We start from the raw sequence: 21,617 nt of genomic DNA, 5'->3' as shown, positions 1-21,617 counted from the left end.
TTTACCTTCAACTATGTAGTGCAAGCTCCTGCCGGATTGGATACAAATTGAAAGAGTTTAGGTCTGACCTCATATTATATGGTTTTGGTAAATCTAAAGGAAAATGTGTACAAGAAAATTGTATAATCCATTGTCCCCATACATGAATTGAAATTCGGTTGGTCCCTGCACATCCAGGTATGGCCAGCTTTAGATTCAAGGAAAAATACACCTGACCCATATATTTAGACAATATAAGTTTATCCCAAAGATCAGCTTTAATTGAATTGATGTTTCAGCATGTTGTAATGCGTCACATGAAAACAAAGTTGCTCTAAAAAAACGTTAATTTTATTTTTAGATAGTATTGTCTCCCCTGTTTGCTGTGTGCATTTACACTGATGAAATTAACAATAAAAGAATGGTATAGCCGCCCGCAAAACATACAGGATCTTTAGGAACAATCCTCTGGCAGGGAGGGGATATCCTGCAGCAAGTCAAACAAATAAACCTTTCTTAATGGAACAATGAACAAGAGGACCCCCAACTGGGAGGCAAAACAAAACTTCTACCCTGGGAGAACAGCCAAGTCAGCCACAAGGGAACAGCCATAGGAAATAACAGGGGCTGCAATAGTACAAAACGTCCACTAGATGGCGTAGGAGAGCACAGACATTCCTGTGCAGTAGGAAGCAAAGTCCAAGCTGCGCTGTAATTGTCGGGTATTTTGTTCACCAGTTCAGTGCAGTCAGCTGGCAGCATACAGACAGTAAACATGGCCGGGCGGTTCAGGCTCAGAGGCAAGAAAAAGAAGAAGTATAGAAAGCTACAGCAAGATAAGGAGCAGATCCAACTGCAGGAGGAGCAGGAGGTGACCCAGAAAGAGGTTGGCAGCAGCCAGCAGGAGCCTCCAGGGCAGGCAAAACAGAGCAAAGACAAGAAAAGCAAGAAAAAGAAGAAGGAAAGGAGCAGCAAGAAAGTACACCTGTCCCCCCTCCCAGACAGGTATGACCCTCTGGAGGAGACAGTGGAGGAGACAGAGAGTAAGGAGGACAAGAAGTACAAGAGGAAGCAGAAAGTCAAAAAATATGCCAAGGTGAGCAGGGAGTGGGGGGGGGGGGGGGGGGAGGTCAGGGGTGCCAGGGTATTCCTGGAACAGGGTCTCAAGGATTGCCCCAGAAATGTGTCCTTGTTTTTTTTTTTTTTTTTAAAATAGCCAACTGGTCCATAAATCTCCCAATGACGTATCACACATTAAGCAATTTATTAAGTGAGCCATAACTGGTAATATCAACCTTTCCCAAATGTTTTTCTCCATAGGACCTCTTAAAATAATTTGCAGTTGTTGGAGAACACCTGCTAAAACCAAGTCATTAGAGATCAGTGGGAAAATTGCCCCCTTTACAGTGGTGGTCAGATTTCCCCTTCCCCCTCCCCTCACAGAAAGCCAAAAAGATAATTGGTGCCATGCCGCTGGCTCTGCCAAGTGGCCTTGGCCCAGGAACAATGCAGGTATCATAAAATGAGAGGTCAATTAGCCACAGCTCAAGGAACCCCAGAAATCTGTAGAGGTACCCTATGTTTCCATTGAACCCTGGTTGAGAACGGCTGGGTAATAAGCCATTTCTGATGTTCCTAGATAGATTTTATGTTGCAAGCTTCAAACTTCTGGCATAATAGCAGCAGAGTAAATCTTTTTTCTATATTATATATGATATTTCACTTTTTACTTTCTGTTATCCCAGCATCAGATTGATTGATTTTAGTGTTCTGCAAAATGAGATGACTGCCAAGAAGTGTATCTTGTTTCCTCCACCTCCGCAAACCGTAGAAATGTAAAACTAAACTTAGAAAGTGTCTCCAAAGAACAAAGTGGCTGTGCTCTGATAATGTCACTTCCAAGTAAACATTTATTGATCTAATACAGCAGGCATTGACATTCCTGCCTAGACACCATCTCCTCTGATATGTTTCACCCACAGTGCAACATTGTGGGTGAAATGCGTCAGTAGGATAGTCTTTACATGGGGCTGTCAATATTTCGGGGATTGGTGCAATGGAAATGTTGGAAGTGACCTTATCAGAGCATGGCCAGTTTGTTCTTTGGAGGGCACTTTTTGAGGTTGGTTTTGAATTTCTAAAGTTTGGAGGAACTTGGAGACAGTTGCATGGAGCGTTGCATGGGCTCCCAGGCCAGCAGCAGGAGTCTGATGGCTCAGAACAGTGGCAACTGTGATTTTTTTCAACTAACCTTAGAAAGCATTATTTTAGGCTCCATTCACACGACCGTTCCAATCAGATCTACCTGTCAGTTTTTCAGGTGGAAATGAAATGAAGCTCCATGTTATTCTATGGACAGGGACATATAAATAGATGTGCATCCGTTTACATTCCATTCATCCATCTAGGTCCTAAAAAAAAAAAAAATTAAAGATAGAAAAAGCTTTTTTTTTTTTTTTTTTTAGAGCTTAATGTGATGAATCGGAGGTAAAAGGACGTAAATGGATACACATCAATACACATGTAATGGATTACATCTGCCTCCACATACACCTAACATAGGTTCGTTAAGCTCTGGTTTTCCTCCATCACAAGATGGAGGGAAAAACTTCACAGACATGAACATCACAAAAGTGATATGAATTCCATTCTGCTCCAAATCAGCAGAGAATCTGTTCCTGGATCTCCTATTGATCAGAAAGAATGCCACCTGTGTGAAAGGACCCTTAATGAGAGAGTAGTTGGTGTTTGGAGTAGACGTCCAGCAGAGTTAGTAAGACAGTCATAAATAAGTGAATTAAGCCCTCATTCATAATAAATGCGGCTTTGAAATTGTGAAACTTCATCTGAAATCTCATAATTTCAAAGCTGCATGTTAGTGCGATTTTAAGTGCGACTTGGAAAACATCTGTGCAGCTTCATGCACAGATTTCTATCTAAGTCGCACCCGAAATTGCCAAAAGCAGTGCAGGAACTACTTTTTCAAACTGATGCAGCACCGCAAAGTCAATGTCATGCTACTTGACCTGTTGAATCGCATGACAAGTTGTTGAAATTTGAACAAGGGCTTAAACACACTTGGGACAAACATAGATCTATACCATAGGTCTCCAAAGTTTCTACGCAAAGGGCCAGTTTACTGTCCCTCAGAGCTTTGGGGCCCGGCCTGTGACCATCTGGAGTAGAAAATGTCCAAACATCAGTCAGAGGAAACAATGTCCCATCTTTGCTGTCAGTGAGAAGAATTGTGTCCCATTGTTGGTGTCATTGAGAGGAACTGTGCCCAATCGTTGGTGTCATTGAGAGAAATTGTGACCTATCCTTGGAGTCATTGGGAGGAATTGTGTCCCATCGTTGATGTCATTTGGAGGAATTGCACCCGATCGTTGGTGTCATTGGGAGGAATTGTGCCCAATCGTTGGTGTCATTGGGAGGAATTGCACCTCATCATTGGTGTCATTGGGCAGAATTGTGCCCCAGTGTTGGTGTAATTGGGAGGAATTGAGCCCCATCGTTGGTGTCATTATGAGGAATTGTGCCCCATTGTTGTTGTCATTAGTAGGAATTGTGCCCCATCTTTGGTGTCATTGGGAGGATTTGTGCCTCATTGTTGGTGTCATTGGGAGGAATTTTGCCCCATCGTTGGTGTAATTTGGAGGAATCGTGCCCCATTGTTGCTGTCATTGGTAGGAATTGTGTCCCATCCTTGGTGTCATTGGGAGTAGGTGTGTCCCATCTTTGGTGTCATTAAGAGGAATTGTGCCCCGTCATTGGTGTCAATGGTTAAAAGAGTGCCCTAAGGGCCGGATAAAAGCAAACAAGGGGCTGCAGTTTGGAGACCACTGATCTATGCTAAAACAAAAAGGCCAAAAGAAAAAACAAAAAAAACAATAAAAAAGGGCAGTCTCAATGAACCAGTTAGTCTTTTTCTGCCATTCCTGTTCTGTGGTTCTATATATCCTGGGGCGTAGATTGGAGGTCAGTCTGCTTCTTCTCCCACTGTTTGTGACCTATTTTTTTTCCTCCGGGTTTCCAAGGCTGAACCGCCCTTCCCCCTAGGAAAAAAAATATCCACAGGCCTGTATGTATCTAAAGGCATTTCCTGTGCTGAATACCCAAGTGAGGGAAAATTTCCCATTGGAAGATTTCCCCTTAGTTTTTGTGAAAACTTTAATATTTTAAGTTTCCCATCACATTCTGCTTCAAGAACAGTGGTCACAAGGACAATAGAGTGGGTAAAGGCCCGTACACACAATACGAAAATCTGAAGGGAAATTTCGTCCATCGAACGATCTACCATTTTTCGGATTATTAGTATGGTGCTTTCGACAGCCAATTACGAATTTTCAGACGACAAAAACTGGATGTGCAGGCTATAAAATTTTTATCGTACGTCAACACAGCGTCCGATTTTCATTTAATTAGTACAGTTTTCGTCCGAAAAAAATCGTAAGAGCAAAACTAGGCATGCTCAGAAACGAAAGAACACATACAAAACAATTCAACACATGACATCACTTCTGTGTGCATCATCTTTAGAAGAGGCTTTCTTCTGGGACGACAGCCATACAGACCAATTTGATGCAGTGTGTGGCATATGGTCTGAGCACTGACAGGATAATGCCCTCCCCTTCAACCTCTGCAGCAATGCTGGAAGCACTCATATGTCTATTTCCCAAAGACAACCTCTGGATATGACACTGAGCATGTGCATTGAACTTCTTTAGTCAACCTTGGTGAGTAGAACCTGTCCTGGTAAATCACTGTATGGTCTTGGCCACCGTACTGCAGCTCAGATTCAGGTTCTTGGCAATCCTCTTATAACCTAGGCCATCTTTATTTAGAGCAACAATTCTTTTTTTCAGATCACCAGAGTGTTCTTTGCCATGAGGTGCCATGTTGAACATCCAGTGACCAGTATGAAAGAGTGAGAGCGATAACACCAAATTGAACACACCTGATCCCCATTCACACCTGAGACCTTGTAACACTAATGAGTCACATGACACCGGGGAGGGAAACGGCTGATTGGGCCCAATTAGGACATTTTCACTTAGGGGTGTACTCACTTTTGTTGTCAGCAGTTTAGACATTAATGGCTGTGTGTTGAGTTATTTTGAGGGAACAGCAAACTTACACTGTTATACAAGCTGTACACTCACTACATTGTAGCAAAGTGTAATTTCTTTAGTGTTGTCACATGAAAAGATATAATAAAATATTTACAAAAAATGTGAGGGGTGTACTCACTTTTGTGAGATACTGTATGTTGGATATTGCTCGGAGCCGAGACAAGCTGCCATATATAAATCAGCTGTCTCCTCTCTAGCTGTTGTTAGATCTGTCAGGGCAGGAGGGGAAGGAGGGAGGGGGTCAGATTGGACTTTATATTTGTTGGATTATACTTGGATCATATCTGAAAATCTTCTATGTGAAGTCCTCAGCTAGTTCTAGATCTGTTATTAATAACGGGATAAGTTGGCAGCTCCGAGCACCATATCACGTTATACCAGTTTATTACACTCATTAGGCCACATTGGTTCAGAGTCTAAAGTCAAATATGTGTCATTAGGATTACACAATGTTTGCTTTGCTGAGATCACGGTGATCTGTTGTTATATTTTATCATGTTATGCACTTTCTACCATGCACTACTTATAGATTGCTATAAGGCTGATTAGGTTAATGGATGTTTTTTTCTATACGAGGTATAATTAAAGTGTATCTTAACTTGACAACAAGAATGTAATATATTGCGGCTTACCTGTCCTTAGAGGTGGTAGATGTGGTGGCTGCATTAGTTTTTATTTTTTCAGTCTTTTTTATTCTTTTATTTTCAGCTGGTGATCCTGCCAGTAACACACTTCCTGTAGGGGAAAAGGCTCACTCGCTGCACTCTGTGGGGAAGCCTTGTTGTCAATCTAGGCTGCTCTCCTGATTTGAACTACAAACATCTCTCCTTCTTCTTCTTACATCCTTTACTTCAGCCATCCATAGATGGATCATATCTCGGCCAGGTCTGAGATTTTATCCATCTATGGGCAGGCTGATTGTGCCCATCAAATGACTTGGGTACAACCAGCATGTTTGTTTTTTTAGCATGCAATTTTTGCCAGTGGCTATAGCTGTGTTCTCCCAACTGGGATGGCTCCCAGAGCCCCCCACACACAGGCTCCGTGGAAGGGATTCCCCCATCAACACTGAGTGTGTTGATAGGGGAATCAATCGATTTTCTTGCAGTTGCAGAAAAGAAAATTGTATAATCTATGGCTTGCTTCAGATTGGAGGTGTTCTGTATTTAGAGAACTGGTAAGAGCTGATAACATTATTTTTAGAATTTAGTCCAGTGCATAGGAAGTGCCAAGCAAGCTGGAGTTTCTAGCAGGATCAACAGGTATTTTCTGTAATTATGTAAAACTCCACGCTAAGTGCAAATAAATACATGTGTTGACATATGTTCCCCTTTAAATGTAAAATATATACCACATCATATCTGTAGCGTTGTCCCCGTAGGGCCTGCTGTGAGATGACTTCTCAGGCCTCCTCTGATTACCAGCACACAGTCACTTAAGGAATAGTTCATATATCCCTCCTTACTCCCAATGGCTCGTCACACAATAAACAGTCCAGGGGTGTTGGTTTTTAGTGTTTATTTTGGAACTTGGATGGGAGAAGGGAATAGTGGGGTATTCCAACTGGAGCTATTCACAATGGATAAGGACAACTCTCACTTGCCTTAACGGGTTGCTTGTGGAAACAGCAGCGCTGTTTAGTCCATAATGCCACATGTATGGAAAGGGTTAAGTCTCCTTGCTCTTTTCTCTCCGGCAATAGACTTGGGGATCCTACATTATCTTCGGGACACTCACTAGCATCCCCTTTACTGACACCCATCCACTGACTCTTCAAGCTGCAGGGGTGGCCCCCCTCAGGTCAGGCCCCTTGACACAGATCTGTACTCACTGTACTGCAGAATCAGATCCTCCAGTGTCTCCCCTTTTAATCATCTTCCCTGGACCTCCGGGTTCAGCTCCTCACTGGCACTCTCCAGGCAGGGGCCCTCAGGTCGACTACCTGAGGCCTCAGGACCCCTCTACAGAGGAGGAGGCAGCCCCCCTCCCTCTGGGACTCTGCTATCCAGCCAAAGGACCCTGAGCACAGGTGCTCTTGGCTTTTATACAGCATCCCAGTATTCACCAATGCACTTTTCCTCTGCCAAATCACCAGGACTGTATCAAAAGCCTGTGCACTCATTTGTCAGTTTTCCTCCCACTGTCCAACATGCCTCCATATTGGACCAGTGTGAAACACTCTGCAGACAGAACAAAATGCACCCAAGCACAATGAGCAGACCTCACTAACATATCCTGCTCTCTGGTGGGCAGAGATCAATATAGATTTACCTGGAGTTCCTATGCTAAGCAGACAGGACCCAAAACTATACTTTCGCTCTATTACCTACCTAGGAGGGTGCTACACATCAAACAATGCTCCATGAGATAATATATCTTCAAATCATGTGTCACTGTGCCTTTAAATTCATATACAATCAACTATGTAAATGATAGAATAAATAAATAAATTATGTAAAATCATAATGCTCTCACTAAAATGAAATAGTGGATATACAACAGGCGACAAACCCCAATTTAGCAAACCCTAGACTAATAAAGTGAATCAAAATAAATGTGTGTTAGGTGCTGCACTGTTGATGTGATACTGTGCATGGAACAATAAATATATCAATACATGTGAAAAGCTGGATGATACAAGATCAATATAAATCAAATCAATAAATGATCTAAAGAACTTCTAATAGGGTAATGGTTGAAAGGCCAAATATCATAAATGTGACTCAAAAGATGAATGAAGTCAAATTGCATATATATATATATAAAAATATAAATCTATATGACATGCATATACCTGTACTTATAAACACAGAATAGTCTATGATATGACATCAATGAAAACGTGTCCTTCACCATGTGATAAACACTAATAAATTATAAAGTGATTCCAAACAAATGTATGCCTGAAACTTCAGTGCAATCATAAGGTGACTCCAAGCAATTAAATGTGTGAGTCTTCAGTGCAGTGACACCTCCGTGTTTACAAGCCGCTCACCGTACTGCTGTAAGGTAACAGCATTAAATTACACTCTTTCTGTGCTGCTCCTTCACTCCCAACACTTCTAAAGTTAAAGATGTATCCTCTATGATCCTCTACATTTAGTCTCTAGCCCGCTCCATAGTATATGCAGACAAGAAAAGAAGCTCCATAGCGCATTATCGTTTTACCAATTTTATTCGTGAAAAAAAGCAACAGGGTACTCACTTTTTAAAACCATCAAATGTAAACTACATCCACGAGCACCAAGCTCGTCCACACATCTCTTCCGGTAAGCAGATGCTCTATGCGTTACGTCACACCACGTGACTTCATCAGGGAATACCAGGGGATGTGTGTGCTATGATTATATAGGGTACTAATTGATATGGTGGCCATTTTTTTTAAGTCTATAGCTTGTATGGTATACTGCCACTATATGTATATAGGTGCATAAAGATCCACACAGCCCGAGGGCTAAAAGACTCCTTCACACACTAGCAGCGCTGTGGTCCATGAATGAACACGAATGAATAAATAAACCAATAAAGGGAAGTCCCATGCATACAGTCCCAAAATGAAAGGAGGTAGTTGGAGTAGGTGTATCCTTGCAGAGACCCAAAAGACCTTCACCACACCGCTGTGTGCACCCTTATGTGGGAACACTTACCAGAACAAATCTGTATATATGCAAAATATATCAGCCAGCGGGATCGCCTTAATCTCCTTGCACCTCTATGTTGGTGCATAGAGGTGCAAGGAGATTAAGGCGATCCCGCTGGCTGATATATTTTGCATATATACAGATTTGTTCTGGTAAGTGTTCCCACATAAGGGTGCACACAGCGGTGTGGTGAAGGTCTTTTGGGTCTCTGCAAGGATACACCTACTCCAACTACCTCCTTTCATTTTGGGACTGTATGCATGGACTTCCCTTTATTGGTTTATTTATTCATTCATGTTCATTCATGGACCACAGCGCTGCTAGTGTGTGAAGGAGACTTTTAGCCCTCAGGCTGTGTGGATCTTTATGCACCTATATACATATTCATTATCATTATAGCAGCTGCTTCATTCATTGTGTTTTAGGATTATTTTAGCGCCGGGTGAGCAAAGTTAGATTGCTGGTTCCGTGAGTGTACACTTTGCTCCCTTCTTGTATACTGCCACTATATGCTTATGGTTCTACTCACTGTGGCCATTATGTTGAAGACCAGATTAAAACGGTATACTTTATTCGTGATTTTTTTATGTGAATCTCTCCCAGTATCCTTGAGCACTGACATACTAAGTCCATTAACCTACATATTACTTCCATTATACATATATATATATATATATATATATATATATATAGCTACATTGTAGAGAAGTACTTTTGAATTATTATGTAGTGTCGGCCCGTCTTAATGACTCTGCCCACTGACATTAGGTATGTGCCTTATTCAAGGTTAGCATATTGTAATTAAAGAATATCCTTTCAATCTTGTCTTCAACATAATGGTCACATTGTGTAGAACCGTAAGCATATAGCGGCAGTATAACATACAAGCTATAGACTTAAAAAAAATGCCAACCATATCAGAAACAATTAGTACCCTATATAATCATAGCACACACATCCCCTGGTATTCCCTGATGAAGTGACGTGGTGTGACGTAACGTGTAGGGCATCGGCTTACCGAAAGAGATGTGTGGACGAGCTTGGCGCTCGTGGATGTAGTGTACATTTGATAGTTTTAAAAAGTGAGTACCCTGTTGCTGTTTTTCACTAATAAAATTGTTAAAACAATAATGGAGCTTCATTTCTTGCCTGCATATACTATGGAGCGGGCTAGAGACTAAATGTAGAGGATCATAGAGGATACATCTTTAACTCAGGAAGTGTTGGGAGTGAGGGAGCAGCACAGAAAGAGTGTAATTTAATGCTGTTACCTTACAGCAGTACGGTGAGCGGCTTGTAAACACGGAGGTGTCACTGCACTGAAGACTCACACATTTATTTGCTTGGAGTCACCTTATGATTGCACTGAAGTTTCATGCATACATTTGTTTATCACATGGTGAAAGACACGTTTTGATTGATGTTATATCATAGACTATTCTGTGTTTATAAGTACAGGTATATGCATGTCCTATAGATTTATATTTTTATATATGCAATTTGAGTTCATTCATCTTTTGAGTCACATTTATGGTATTTGGCCTTTCAACCATCACACTATTAGAAGTTCTTTAGACAATTTATTGATTTGATTTATATTGGTCTTGTATCATCCAGCTTTTCACATGTATTGATATATTTATTGTTCCACTTCAACAGCGCAGCACCTAACACACATTTAAATAAATTATGTGACACCAATGACTGAAGTCCGAATCCAGTGAGCAGTCCATAAATAACATTCTGTGCACTGCCAATATGTCACCTTCAGTGTTCTACCACCAAAATAATTAAAACTTTCTTACCAACGATCCATGATCTTCAGTGCCTGAGGTCATGAGCAATTATGGACATACAACAGAAGGAAACCACCTCTGAATCATTCAGCTAGAGTCTGCAGATACATTCTTTATAAGATGTACATATTAATACTCATGGTATGAAAGAACAAATAATACATATAACATAATCCAATATGAGACCAATCAGTTTAATAAGTGCTAGAGGATGCTTTCATTACCAGAGATGAAATACAGTATGTAAAAATGCTCTGCCCTGTTCTGCGGGCGTAATGACGCCAACTAATGGATGCTAAGCTCCGCCCAACATGTTTAGTCAGAGATGGTTTTGTCAGGGGCAGTATATTACATTTTTATTCTTGTATTTAGATACACCAGAAACCAGCTTTTTTTTTTTTTCTTTAATTGACCTGCCCTGCTGTTGCTCACTACAATAAAGAAGTTCTCACTAAAAAAAACTCCCTACCTCTTCTCCAGCGCTGCCTGTCACCCACCGATTTACTGCTCTGAGATCTAGTGGTGGTCCGCAGGTTGAATGACCGTGTTCAGCAGACTTCCTGTGAACCTAGGGTGTCAAGGATCCACCCCGAAGGGTGCCTTCTCCCTGGACTACTAGGGAACAATGCAGAGAACAGTATCCATATCACTACTTAAAGGGGTTGTAAAGTCAGGAGGTTTTTGAAAACCTAATGCATTCTATGCATTAAGATAAAAAGCCTTCTGTGTGCTGCAGCCCCCCTAATACTTACGTGAATCCCATCTCGATCCAGTGATGTCCACGAATGCCTCAGCTGTCTGGGACTCTCCCTCCTGATTGGCTGAGACAAAGCAGCAGTGCCATTGGCACCCGCTGCTGTCAATCAAACTAATTTTGCCAATGAAAGAGAGGGGGTCAGGGCTGAACCATGTCTGAATAGTCACACGGCTATCGGCTACTGGACCTCTCACCACATTGGCTATTGCGGCTTGGCTCGGGTGCCCCAAAAGCATGCTACTTACTGCGGGGGCACTCAACAGGAGGGATGGGCCAGGAACTCCAACCAGGGACCCGAGAAGATGAGGACCTAGGCTGCCCTGTGCAAAACCACTACACAGAGGAGGTAAGTATAACATGTTTGTTATTTTAATAGAAGAAAAACTAGACTTTACAATCACTTTACGGCTATGCTCTGAAGTATTCTGGACCTCTCACCACTAGAATAAAAAAAGGACCCATAATGTCACACCAAAGACTGTTGGAGTTTAATTTTAGCAATAATATTACAATCTGCAAACTTTACAAAAAAAAAAAAAAAAAAATATATATATATATATATATATATATATATATATATATATATGTATACAGTGGGTACGGAAAGTATTCAGACCCCCTTAAATTTTTCACTCTTTGTTATATTGCAGCCATTTGCTAAAATTATTTAAGTTCATTCTTCTTCCTCATGAATGTACACATAGCACCCCATACTGACAGAAAAACACAGAATTGTTCACATTGTTGCAGATTTATTAAAAAAGAAAAACTGAAATATCACATGGTCCTAAGTATTCAGACCCTTTGCTCAGTATTTAGTAGAAGCCCCCTTTTGATCTAATACAGCCAGGAGTCTTTTTGGGAAAGATGCAACAAGTCTTTCACACCTGGATTTGGGGATCCTCTGCCATTCCTCCTTGCAGATCCTCTCCAGTTCTGTCAGGTTGGATGGTAAACGTTGGTGGACAGCCATTTTTAGGTCTCTCCAGAGATGCTCAATTGGGTTTAAGTCAGGGCTCTGGCTGGGCCATTCAAGAACAGTCACGGAGTTGTTGTGAAGCCACTCCTTCGTTATTTTAGCTGTGTGCTTAGGGTCATTATCTTGTTGGAAGGTAAACCTTCAGCCCAGTCTGAGGTCCAGAGCCCTCTGGAGAAGGTTTTTGTCCAGGATATCCCTGTACTTGGCCGCATTCATCTTTCCCTCGATTGCAACCAGTAGTCCTGTCCCTGCAGCTGAAAAACACCCCCACAGCATGATGCTGCCACCACCATGCTTCACTGTTGGGACTGTATTGGACAGGTGATGAGCAGTGCCTGGTTTTCTCCACACATACCGCTTAGAATTAAGGCCAAAAAGTTCTATTTTGGTCTCATCAGACCAGAGAATCTTATTTCTCACCATCTTGGAGTCCTTCAGGTGTTTTTTAGCAAACTCCATGCGGGCTTTCATGTGTCTTACACTGAGGAGAGGCTTCCGTCGGGCCACTCTGCCATAAAGCCCCGACTGGTGGAGGGCTGCAGTGATGGTTGACTTTCTACAACTTTCTCCCATCTCCTGACTGCATCTCTGGAGCTCAGCCACAGTGATCTTTGGGTTCTTCTTTACCTCTCTCACCAAGGCTCTTCTCCCCCGATAGCTCAGTTTGGCCGGACGGCCAGCTCTAGGAAGGGTTCTGGTCGTCCCAAACGTCTTCCATTTGAGGATTATGGAGGCCACTGTGCTCTTAGGAACCTTAAGTACAGCAGAAATCTTTTTGTAACCTTGGCCAGATCTGTGCCTTGCCACAATTCTGTCTCTGAGCTCTTCAGGCAGTTCCTTTGACCTCATGATTCTCATTTGCTCTGACATGCATTGTGATCTGGAAGGTCTTATATAGACAGGTGTGTGGCTTTCCTAATCAAGTCCAATCAGTATAATCAAACACAGCTGGACTCAAATGAAGGTGTAGAACCATCTCAAGGATGATCAGAAGAAATGGAAAGCACCTGAGTTAAATATATGAGTGTCACAGCAAAGGGTCTGAATACTTAGGACCATGTGATATTTCAGTTTTTCTTTTTTAATAAATCTGCAACAATGTCAACAATTCTGTGTTTTTCTGTCAGTATGGGGAGCTATGTGTACATTCATGAGGAAGAAGAATGAACTTAAATGATTTTAGCAAATGGCTGCAATATAACAAAGAGTGAAAAATTTAAGGGGGTCTGAATACTTTCCATACCCACTGTATATATATATATATATATATATATATATATATATATATATACACACTGTTAAAAATAATTTATGGAACACTTTGAAAACACATCAGATCTCAATGGGGAAAATCTCATGCTGAAAATGATCAACCTACAGAGGGCTGAATTCAAATACACTCCGAAAATCAAAGTGAAAAAATGATGCAGCAGGCTGGTCTATTTTGCTGAGATTTCATTGCAGCAACTCAAAATGGTACTCGGTAGTTTGTATGGCCCCCACGTGCTTGTATGCATGCCTGACAACATCAGGGCATGCTCCTAATGAGACGACGGATATTGTACTTGGGTATTTCCTCCCAGATCTGGACCAGGGCATTATTGAGCTCCTGAACAGACTGAGGTGCAAACTGGTGGCGTTGGACTGGTGGACCAAAACATAATGTCCCAGAGATGTTCTATTGGCTTTAGGTCAAGCGAGCAAGGGGGCCATTCAATGGTATTAATTCCTTCATCCTCCAGAAACTGGCTGCATACTCTCGCCACATGAGGCCGGGCATTGTCGTGCACCAGAGGAACCCAGGAACCACTGCACTAGCGTAGGATCTGACAGTGGGTCCAAGGATTTCATCCTGATACCTAATGGCAGTCAGGGTGTCATTGTCTAGCCTGTGGAGGTCTGTGTGTCCCTCCATGGATATGCCTTCTCCGATCATTACTGACTCCCCACCAAACCAGTCATGCTGAACAATGTTACAGGCAGCAAAACGTTCTCCATGGCTTCTCCAGACCCTTTCACGTCTGTCACGTGCTCAGGGTGAACCTGCTCTCATCTGTGAAAAGCACAGGGCACCAGTGGCTGGCCTGCCAATTCTAGTGTTCAATGGTGAATTCCAATCGAGCTCCACGGTGCTGGGCAGTGAGCACAGGGCCCACTAGAGGACGTCAGGCCCTCAGGCCACACTCATAAAGTCTGTTTGTGATTGCTTGGTCAGACATTCACACCAGTGGCCTGCTGGAGGTCATTTTGTAGGGCTCTGGCAGTGCTCATCCTGTTCCTCCTTGCACAAAGTAGCAGATACCGGTCCTGCTGATGGGTTAAGGACCTTCTACGGCCCTGTCCAGCTCTCCTAGAGTGACTGCCTGTCTCCTGGAATCTCCTCCATGTTCTAGAGACTGTGCTGGGAGACACAGAAAACCTTCTGGCAATGGCACGTATTGATGTGCCATCCTGGAGGAGTTGGACTGCCTTTGCACCTCTACAGGGACCAGGTATCACATCATGCTACCAGTAGTGAAACTGACCCTAGCCAAATGCAAAACCAGTGAAAAACAGTCAGAAAAGATGAGTAGGGAAAAAAAATGACTGAGCCTCCACCTGTAAAACCATTTCTGTTTTTGAAGTCATCTCATTGTTGCCCATCTAGTACACCTGTAATGTCATTAACAGCAAAACAGCTGAAACTGATTAACAACCCCCTCTGCTACTTAACTGACCAGATCAATATACCAGGAGTTTAATTGACTTGATGCTATACTCTGATTAAAAAGTGTTCCTTTAATTTTGTTGAGCAGACACGCTAGTTACTAGTTTACTTGTTCCAGGTCAGTGACAAAGAAACCATTGAAGCCAGAGATAATCATTACAGCCGAGCTAGTAGTACACCCAGACATTCAGATTGAGGGATTAGCTTTGGCAGCCCCATATATCTCTGCAGTTTTTCTTTTACACTGTGCAATGCAGAATGTCACAGAACAAGCCTAACCACTCCATGTGCTGTGTTGACCTGAGAAGATACTCATGATCTAGAGCCATGCTGGGGGTTAAATCAACACTAACAAGCCTGTATAGGAGAGTAGGAGCTCCTAATTCACATGAAAATTGCAGCGTAGGCATGCCATCGTACTGTGCCCTGGAATGACTGTGTATGCTTCAGCAGTCCTGAAGTGCAGGTACTTGTACAGGTAACGCTGCTGACAGTCATGTGATAAACACTTACTGCGTCTGCGACATCAACATATCAATATGTTCAGATGGCAGCCATTCTGCCTATAGGAATGCACAGAAATGGGCTCATTTTCAAAAACTGGTTTGTGTGAAGATGTTTAAATTTAATATATATATATATATATCTATATTTATTTATCTTTTTATTGTATTTTTTTTACTGTGGTTCTATATATATTTTTATTTTTTTTTGCTAAAGATAGAATTTCTGTTTTACATATAAAAAAGTCAAGTATATGTAAAACCAGATTTATTTATTTATTTTTTTCATTTTAGATAAAGTGGGGAATGATACGAACCCATTTCAGATCTTTTTATTTTTATTTAGGGCTCCATTAGTGACATTTTTCCTCATTAAGGGCTCATTCACTCCATGTCTGCATTGATTTGCACAGATTAATACAGACTCAATACCAGGGGCCGAAACAACGAATCAATTAATCGATAACTAATTGATTATGAAAATGGTTGTCAACTATTTTCATAATCAATTAGTTGGTCAGCCGATTAGTTGGCCTGAATACAGAATGCATTATTTGTTTACATATCGGGAAATACAGTGCAGCACACATACAGCTCAGTACACCCTCCATCCATACACGTCAGTATACACAATGCAGCACACATACAGCTCAGTACACCCTCCATACATATCAGTATACACAATGCAGCACACATACAGCTCAGTACACCCTCCATACATATCAGTATACACAATTCAGCACACATACAGCTCAGTACACCCTCCATACATATCAGTATACACAGTGAAGCACACATACAGCTCAGTACACCCTCCATACATATCAGTATACACAGTGCAGCACACATACAGCTCAGTACACCCTCCATACATATCAGTATACACAGTGAAGCACACATACAGCTCAGTACACCCTCCATACATATCAGTATACACAGTGCAGCACACATACAGCTCAGTACACCCTCCATACATATCAGTATACACAGTGAAGCACACATACAGCTCAGTACACCCTCCATACATATCAGTATACACAGTGCAGCACACATACAGCTCAGTACACCCTCCATCCATACACGTCAGTATACACAGTGCAGAACACATACAGCTCAGTACACCCTCCATCCATACACGTCAGTATACACAGTGCAGCACACATACAGCTCAGTACACCCTCCATACATATCAGTAAGTGCCTTAGAACTTGTGAATGTGTGAGTAGCAATGCCTCATGGGACATGTAGTCCTGGGCAGGAAGCGAGTGGTTCTAAAGGCAGAAGATTTTTTTTACCTCACTATAGGGGCACTCTGTACTATACTTTGCAGCTTGCTATTGGGGCACTCTGAAGGGGAAGATCAGCATCTGAACCCAGAGAAGGTGGAGGTTGATAGACTGGAGGTAATAGAAGGCATTACAATTACATTTAAAATAAACTTTTACCAGTGTTGTGCACTGTATCTAAAACTATTATATCCATGAAAAAAAATAAAAAAAAGTCTTGGCTTTTAGTACTACTTTAATATAAAAGATTTAGATCTCCCATCTACCCTTCATATTGCTTCATGTCGGACACATAGTTAAAATGCCCATATATCCTACTTCTGGGTGTATTTAATTATTATATATATATGATCTAAGTAATATATATTATTACTTCCACTGTTTTACAGTATAAATTAACCCCTTATAGTAGCCATTATCTGATTTTTTTGTAAAATAAAGGGCTAATTTTTGTTTTTTTTAACCCCATTATGACCGGTGATACAAAAAAAAAGCATGCGGCTGCTACTGAACGTCTTAGGCCTGGTTCGCACCTGTGCGTTGTTTGGTGCTTTTTGCAGAAACGTACTACAGTTTGTTTAACATGGTTTCCTATGGGACACGTTCACATCTATGCTTTTTTTAGCCGCGTATTTGGAAAGGGTCAAGGACTTTTTTCCAACTCAAAACTGTGTTTTTTTTTGCTTTTTTGGTTTCAATAGACTTCAGTGGAGAAGCTGCAGAAAAGCACATAGTGCCCCTGCATAGAGATATTTAAGAATAAATTGCCTTTTTTTAACCACTTAAGCCCTGGAGGATTTGGCTGCTCAAAGACCAGGCCCTATTTTGCGATTCGGCACTGCGAGATTTTAATGGACAATTGCACGGTCATGCAACGCAGTACCCAAATAAAATTGATGACCTTTTTTTCCCCACAAACAGAGCTTTCTTTTGCTGGTATTTGATCACCTGTGCGATTTTTACTTTTTGCGCTATAAACAAAAATAACAACAATTTTGAAATAATAACAATAGTTTTCACATTTTTTTTGAAGTTCTCAAAAAAACATCAGATTTTTTTATCATTTAAGGCCAATTTGTTTTCTGCTACATATTTTTGGTAAAAAAAAATTGCAATAAGCGTATTTTGATTGGTTTGCGCAAAAGTTATTGCGTTTACTAACTACGGGAAAGCTTTATGTCATTTTTATTGTTTTTTTTTAACTAATAATGGCGGCGATCTGCAATTTTTTTTGCGGGACTGCGACATTGCGGCGGACAGATCGGACTCCTGACTAACATTTTTGACACTTTTGGGGGTACCAGTGACATTACTACAGTAATCAGTGCTATAAATATGCACTGCTACTGTAAAAATGACACTGGCAGGTAAGGGGTTAACTTTACTGGTCATCAAGGGGTTAAGTATGTCCCTAGGGGCGTGATTCTAACTGCGGGGGGCGTGGCTTGTGATGTAATCACAGAGACATACGATCCTATATAGCAGGATCACATAGCCTCTGTGCTTACTTTAGGGAGAATGACAGACGGCTGTGTTTACATCAGCCGTCTGTCTATCTCCCTCTCCTGTGGAAGATCGCGATTGGACGGTGGCCATCGGAGCCGCCAGTCAAACGCGCTGGCTCCCCAGGGAACGAGCGGGGGGTGGGATCGCGCTGGCGGTGGCACGCACTCGCCCCCTACAGGCTCGTGGGAGAGCGATGTACCCCTACGTCACTTTGCCTGTAAGCGGCTGAGTGCCGCAGTAAATAGTCGTTAGGCGGTCGGCAAGTGGTTAAACTTTACATATTACCTAAATTATACACACTTTTTTTAAGGTTAATATCTGACTAATTGATTAATGGAAACAATAATTGGCCAACTAATCGATTATGAAAATATTCATTAGTTGCAGCCCTACTCAATACAAAGGAACAAAGAAAACCTGTTTTCTATGTACCCAGTTCCTGCTATAATGCTGCGTTAAGTGGGATTGCATTGCTTTGTGTAAAAGTACGCCATGTCTTCATTTTTTTGCAATGCAACCCCCCCCCCCCCCCCCCCATCACATGCTGCTGCCCAGCAGCTTGTTTCTATGCACTACAACCTAAAGTGAGTGAAGTGTAATATTGTGACATTTAATAAAGTTGTAACAACGCTATGCACCACCCCTTACTACACAATACACAACGTACCCAAATTACACTATTTTCCAAAAATAGTGTACATAAATGAGGTTTTAAAACATTAGGAGATTATTGTGTGCCAGTTCCAGGAGAGTACCAGCAGAAGATATTTAAGAAAAAACCATAAGGCTGAGTTCACACATATGCGAATTGGATGCGGGGTTCCCCACATCCAAATCAGGGAGTGTGACCGGCTCTCAATGGAGCCAGTTCACACAGGTCCGGGGCACCCATGGTCAGCATTTAATATGGTCCTGTGCGTCTTTGGTTCTAATTCAGGTGTTGATTTGCACCTGAACCAGTAAACGGACGCACCGGACCCCATGCTGTGAACCGCGGGCCGCAGCATATGTGAACCCAGGCTAAGGGCTCAGGTACACTTGCTTCAAAACATGACGTTTGACATACTTTGAACGCCAGTCAAAGCACCTGTCACTAAATAAAATGGTTACCTTATAGTCCTGTTCACACTGTAATTTTCTGAAAATGCAATGCAATATGGCTACCTGGATCTGTTCTGTACACAGAATGTATACTGACCACACCCCAGAAACATCATTTCCTGCTTGTGTGATTGGCTCACCAATTTTCCCAGAAGTCTGTCTAAGATACAAGTTAGATTTCTGACATCCACTGCAATAAAAATGTAATTTTTAGTGAGATATTCCCAATAGGAACACGTCTAAAGGGATGCAGGCCCAACAGCTTTTCTCATTAGAGCCCTGCAGCTGCCACAGCTGATAGATAATTATGAAACCACTCCCATTTGACCCACTGAGCACAGAGGCACAGAGGAACAAACAATGATTTCTTCTGAATAACAAAAGGTAGGAATCTGCAACAAAGTTTGTTATAATCCTTGCAATGTACAGAGATCACCCAGAGGGGCAATTTTCTTCTCAACAAAAGTGGAGTTACGCTTTAAAATTGCAATGTTCCACCCCTTTGGTCATTGATTGGAGTCCTCTCAGCTTATGTATACACCTAACTAGCCAGTGAAAAGTCATCAGTGACAGAGTTGCTAAAGCTCAACTCACCTTCTTGTATGGCAGTGGCCCCCCCGACTGCCTCAGCAAATGAAGTGTCACTCCATAGCTGCCCCCCTGCAATGTTTGAGCCACAAAGTGACTATTATTATTGAAAACAGAAGTTTCTTCTGATGATTGTGCCCCTACCGAGATCCAAAAATGAAAGCGTAACTCCACTTTTGTTGAGAAAAAAACATTCCCCTCTGGGTGATCTCTGTACATTACAAGAATTTTAACAAACTTTGTTGCAGATTCCTATCTTTTGTTATTTAGACAAAATCATTGTTTGTTCCTCTGTGCTGAGTGGGTCTAATGGGAGCGGTTTCATAATTATCTATCAGCTGTGGCACCTGCAGGGCTCTAATGAGGAATGCTGCTTGGCCTGCACCCCTTTAGATGTGTTCCTATTGGGAGTATCTCACCAAAAATGACATTTTTGTTGCAGGGGATGCCAGAAATCTGACTTGTATCTTAGGCAGACTTCTGGGAAAATTGGTGAGCCAATCACACAAGCAGGAAATTATGTTTCTGGGGTGTGGTCAGTATACATTCTGTGTACAGAACAGCTCCAGGTAGCCATATTGTATTGCATTTTCAGCTGCAGATTGAAAAGGAAAGGTGATTTTTAATTATCTCAATTACAATATGATTTGTGTCACAATTATATATGCTGAATAGGTTTTTCGTTATTTGCTATTTTTTTCCCCATGAAAGTGAAGTTACCCTTTAACATGATCCACGTACGTTTACGTTTCATTAAAGCTATGTCTAAGGCTGGACTTTTCCAATTAGTTGCAATAGTGATTTTGGCTGCTAAATATATAACATAGTATATTAGGGTCTGTGTGTGTCTTGGTACATTTTCAACTGGCTTATTTAGTAGGGCAATTCTAGCGTTTTTAGTAATATTTCCATCGTAACTAAAAATATAAAGAAATATCCACGAAAGTGGAGTTACCCTTTATGTTCTCTGTGTTTGTGACAATTATTTTTTTCTCTGGATAGCGTTCATAATTCTATTGTATTTTTTTCATGTCCAGATTATTACCTTGAATTTACTAGTAATTTCATTTGTATGTGTTTTTTTTGTCATTTTTTCCCTCTAGAATGTTGGCAAAGCTGTACGGACTGGCTGCCGTTATATGTTGATTGGTCTTCAAGGACTGGCAAATGCCTACATGGCTCCATTTGGTGTCTCTTCGGTGGTGATCTCCTCCATGAACCGCTAACGTGATCCAAATATCCGAGTCCAAACATTTCAAAAACACCAAACCTGCCTTCACATAAAGACAATTACCTCGAAGGATGGACAGCGCAGAATGGGAACCTTGGTGAAGAGGTTGGATTATTCAGATTCACAACCATCCAACCAATCCAATAAGCACATGTGATGTTCTGTGTGAGAAGATCCATCATCTCCTGGTTAACCCTGTGGAGCTTCAACTGGAATTTGAAACTCTAATTTTCTTGCACCAGAATTAGAACTTCAAGAAAACAGCAATTCCCCCTTGTTGGGACTATAAAGGCACTTTGATTATAGAACATACAGAAGTGGTAATATATTATTACAAAACACAGTGTATACATGGTATGAATAGCTATAAAAAGACCGACTGTGAGAGATGACGATGATAGAACTGTAACT

General features: G+C 41.5%; 1 protein-coding gene across 1 annotated transcript; it reads left to right on the top strand.

The window, feature by feature from the left end:
• Positions 1–682: 682 nt before the first annotated feature.
• On the top strand, positions 683–21,453 carry LOC309551786 (required for drug-induced death protein 1). The gene is made up of 2 exons (XM_082252475.1): positions 683–1,075; positions 21,079–21,453. The coding sequence occupies exons 1-2, from the start codon at positions 755–757 to the stop codon at positions 21,199–21,201; spliced, it is 444 nt and encodes a 147-aa protein (XP_082108601.1). The 5' UTR covers positions 683–754; the 3' UTR covers positions 21,202–21,453.
• The last annotated feature ends 164 nt before the right edge of the window (positions 21,454–21,617 follow it).

This window comes from Pelophylax lessonae (genome assembly GCF_965119305.1).
Source record: "Pelophylax lessonae genome assembly, chromosome: 3".
NCBI lineage: Eukaryota > Metazoa > Chordata > Amphibia > Anura > Ranidae > Pelophylax > Pelophylax lessonae.
The sequence above is the reverse complement of the archived record's forward strand: the minus strand, read 5'-3'. Positions and strand labels throughout refer to the sequence as shown.

Coding starts and splice junctions, on each gene's coding strand:
- LOC309551786 (XM_082252475.1), top strand. CDS start 755: ATGGCCGGGCGGTTCAGGCTCAGAGGCAAGAAAAAGAAGAAGTATAGA. Junction 1,076..21,078: donor AAGTCAAAAAATATGCCAAG/GTGAGCAGGGAG, acceptor TTTTCCCTCTAG/AATGTTGGCAAAGCTGTACG.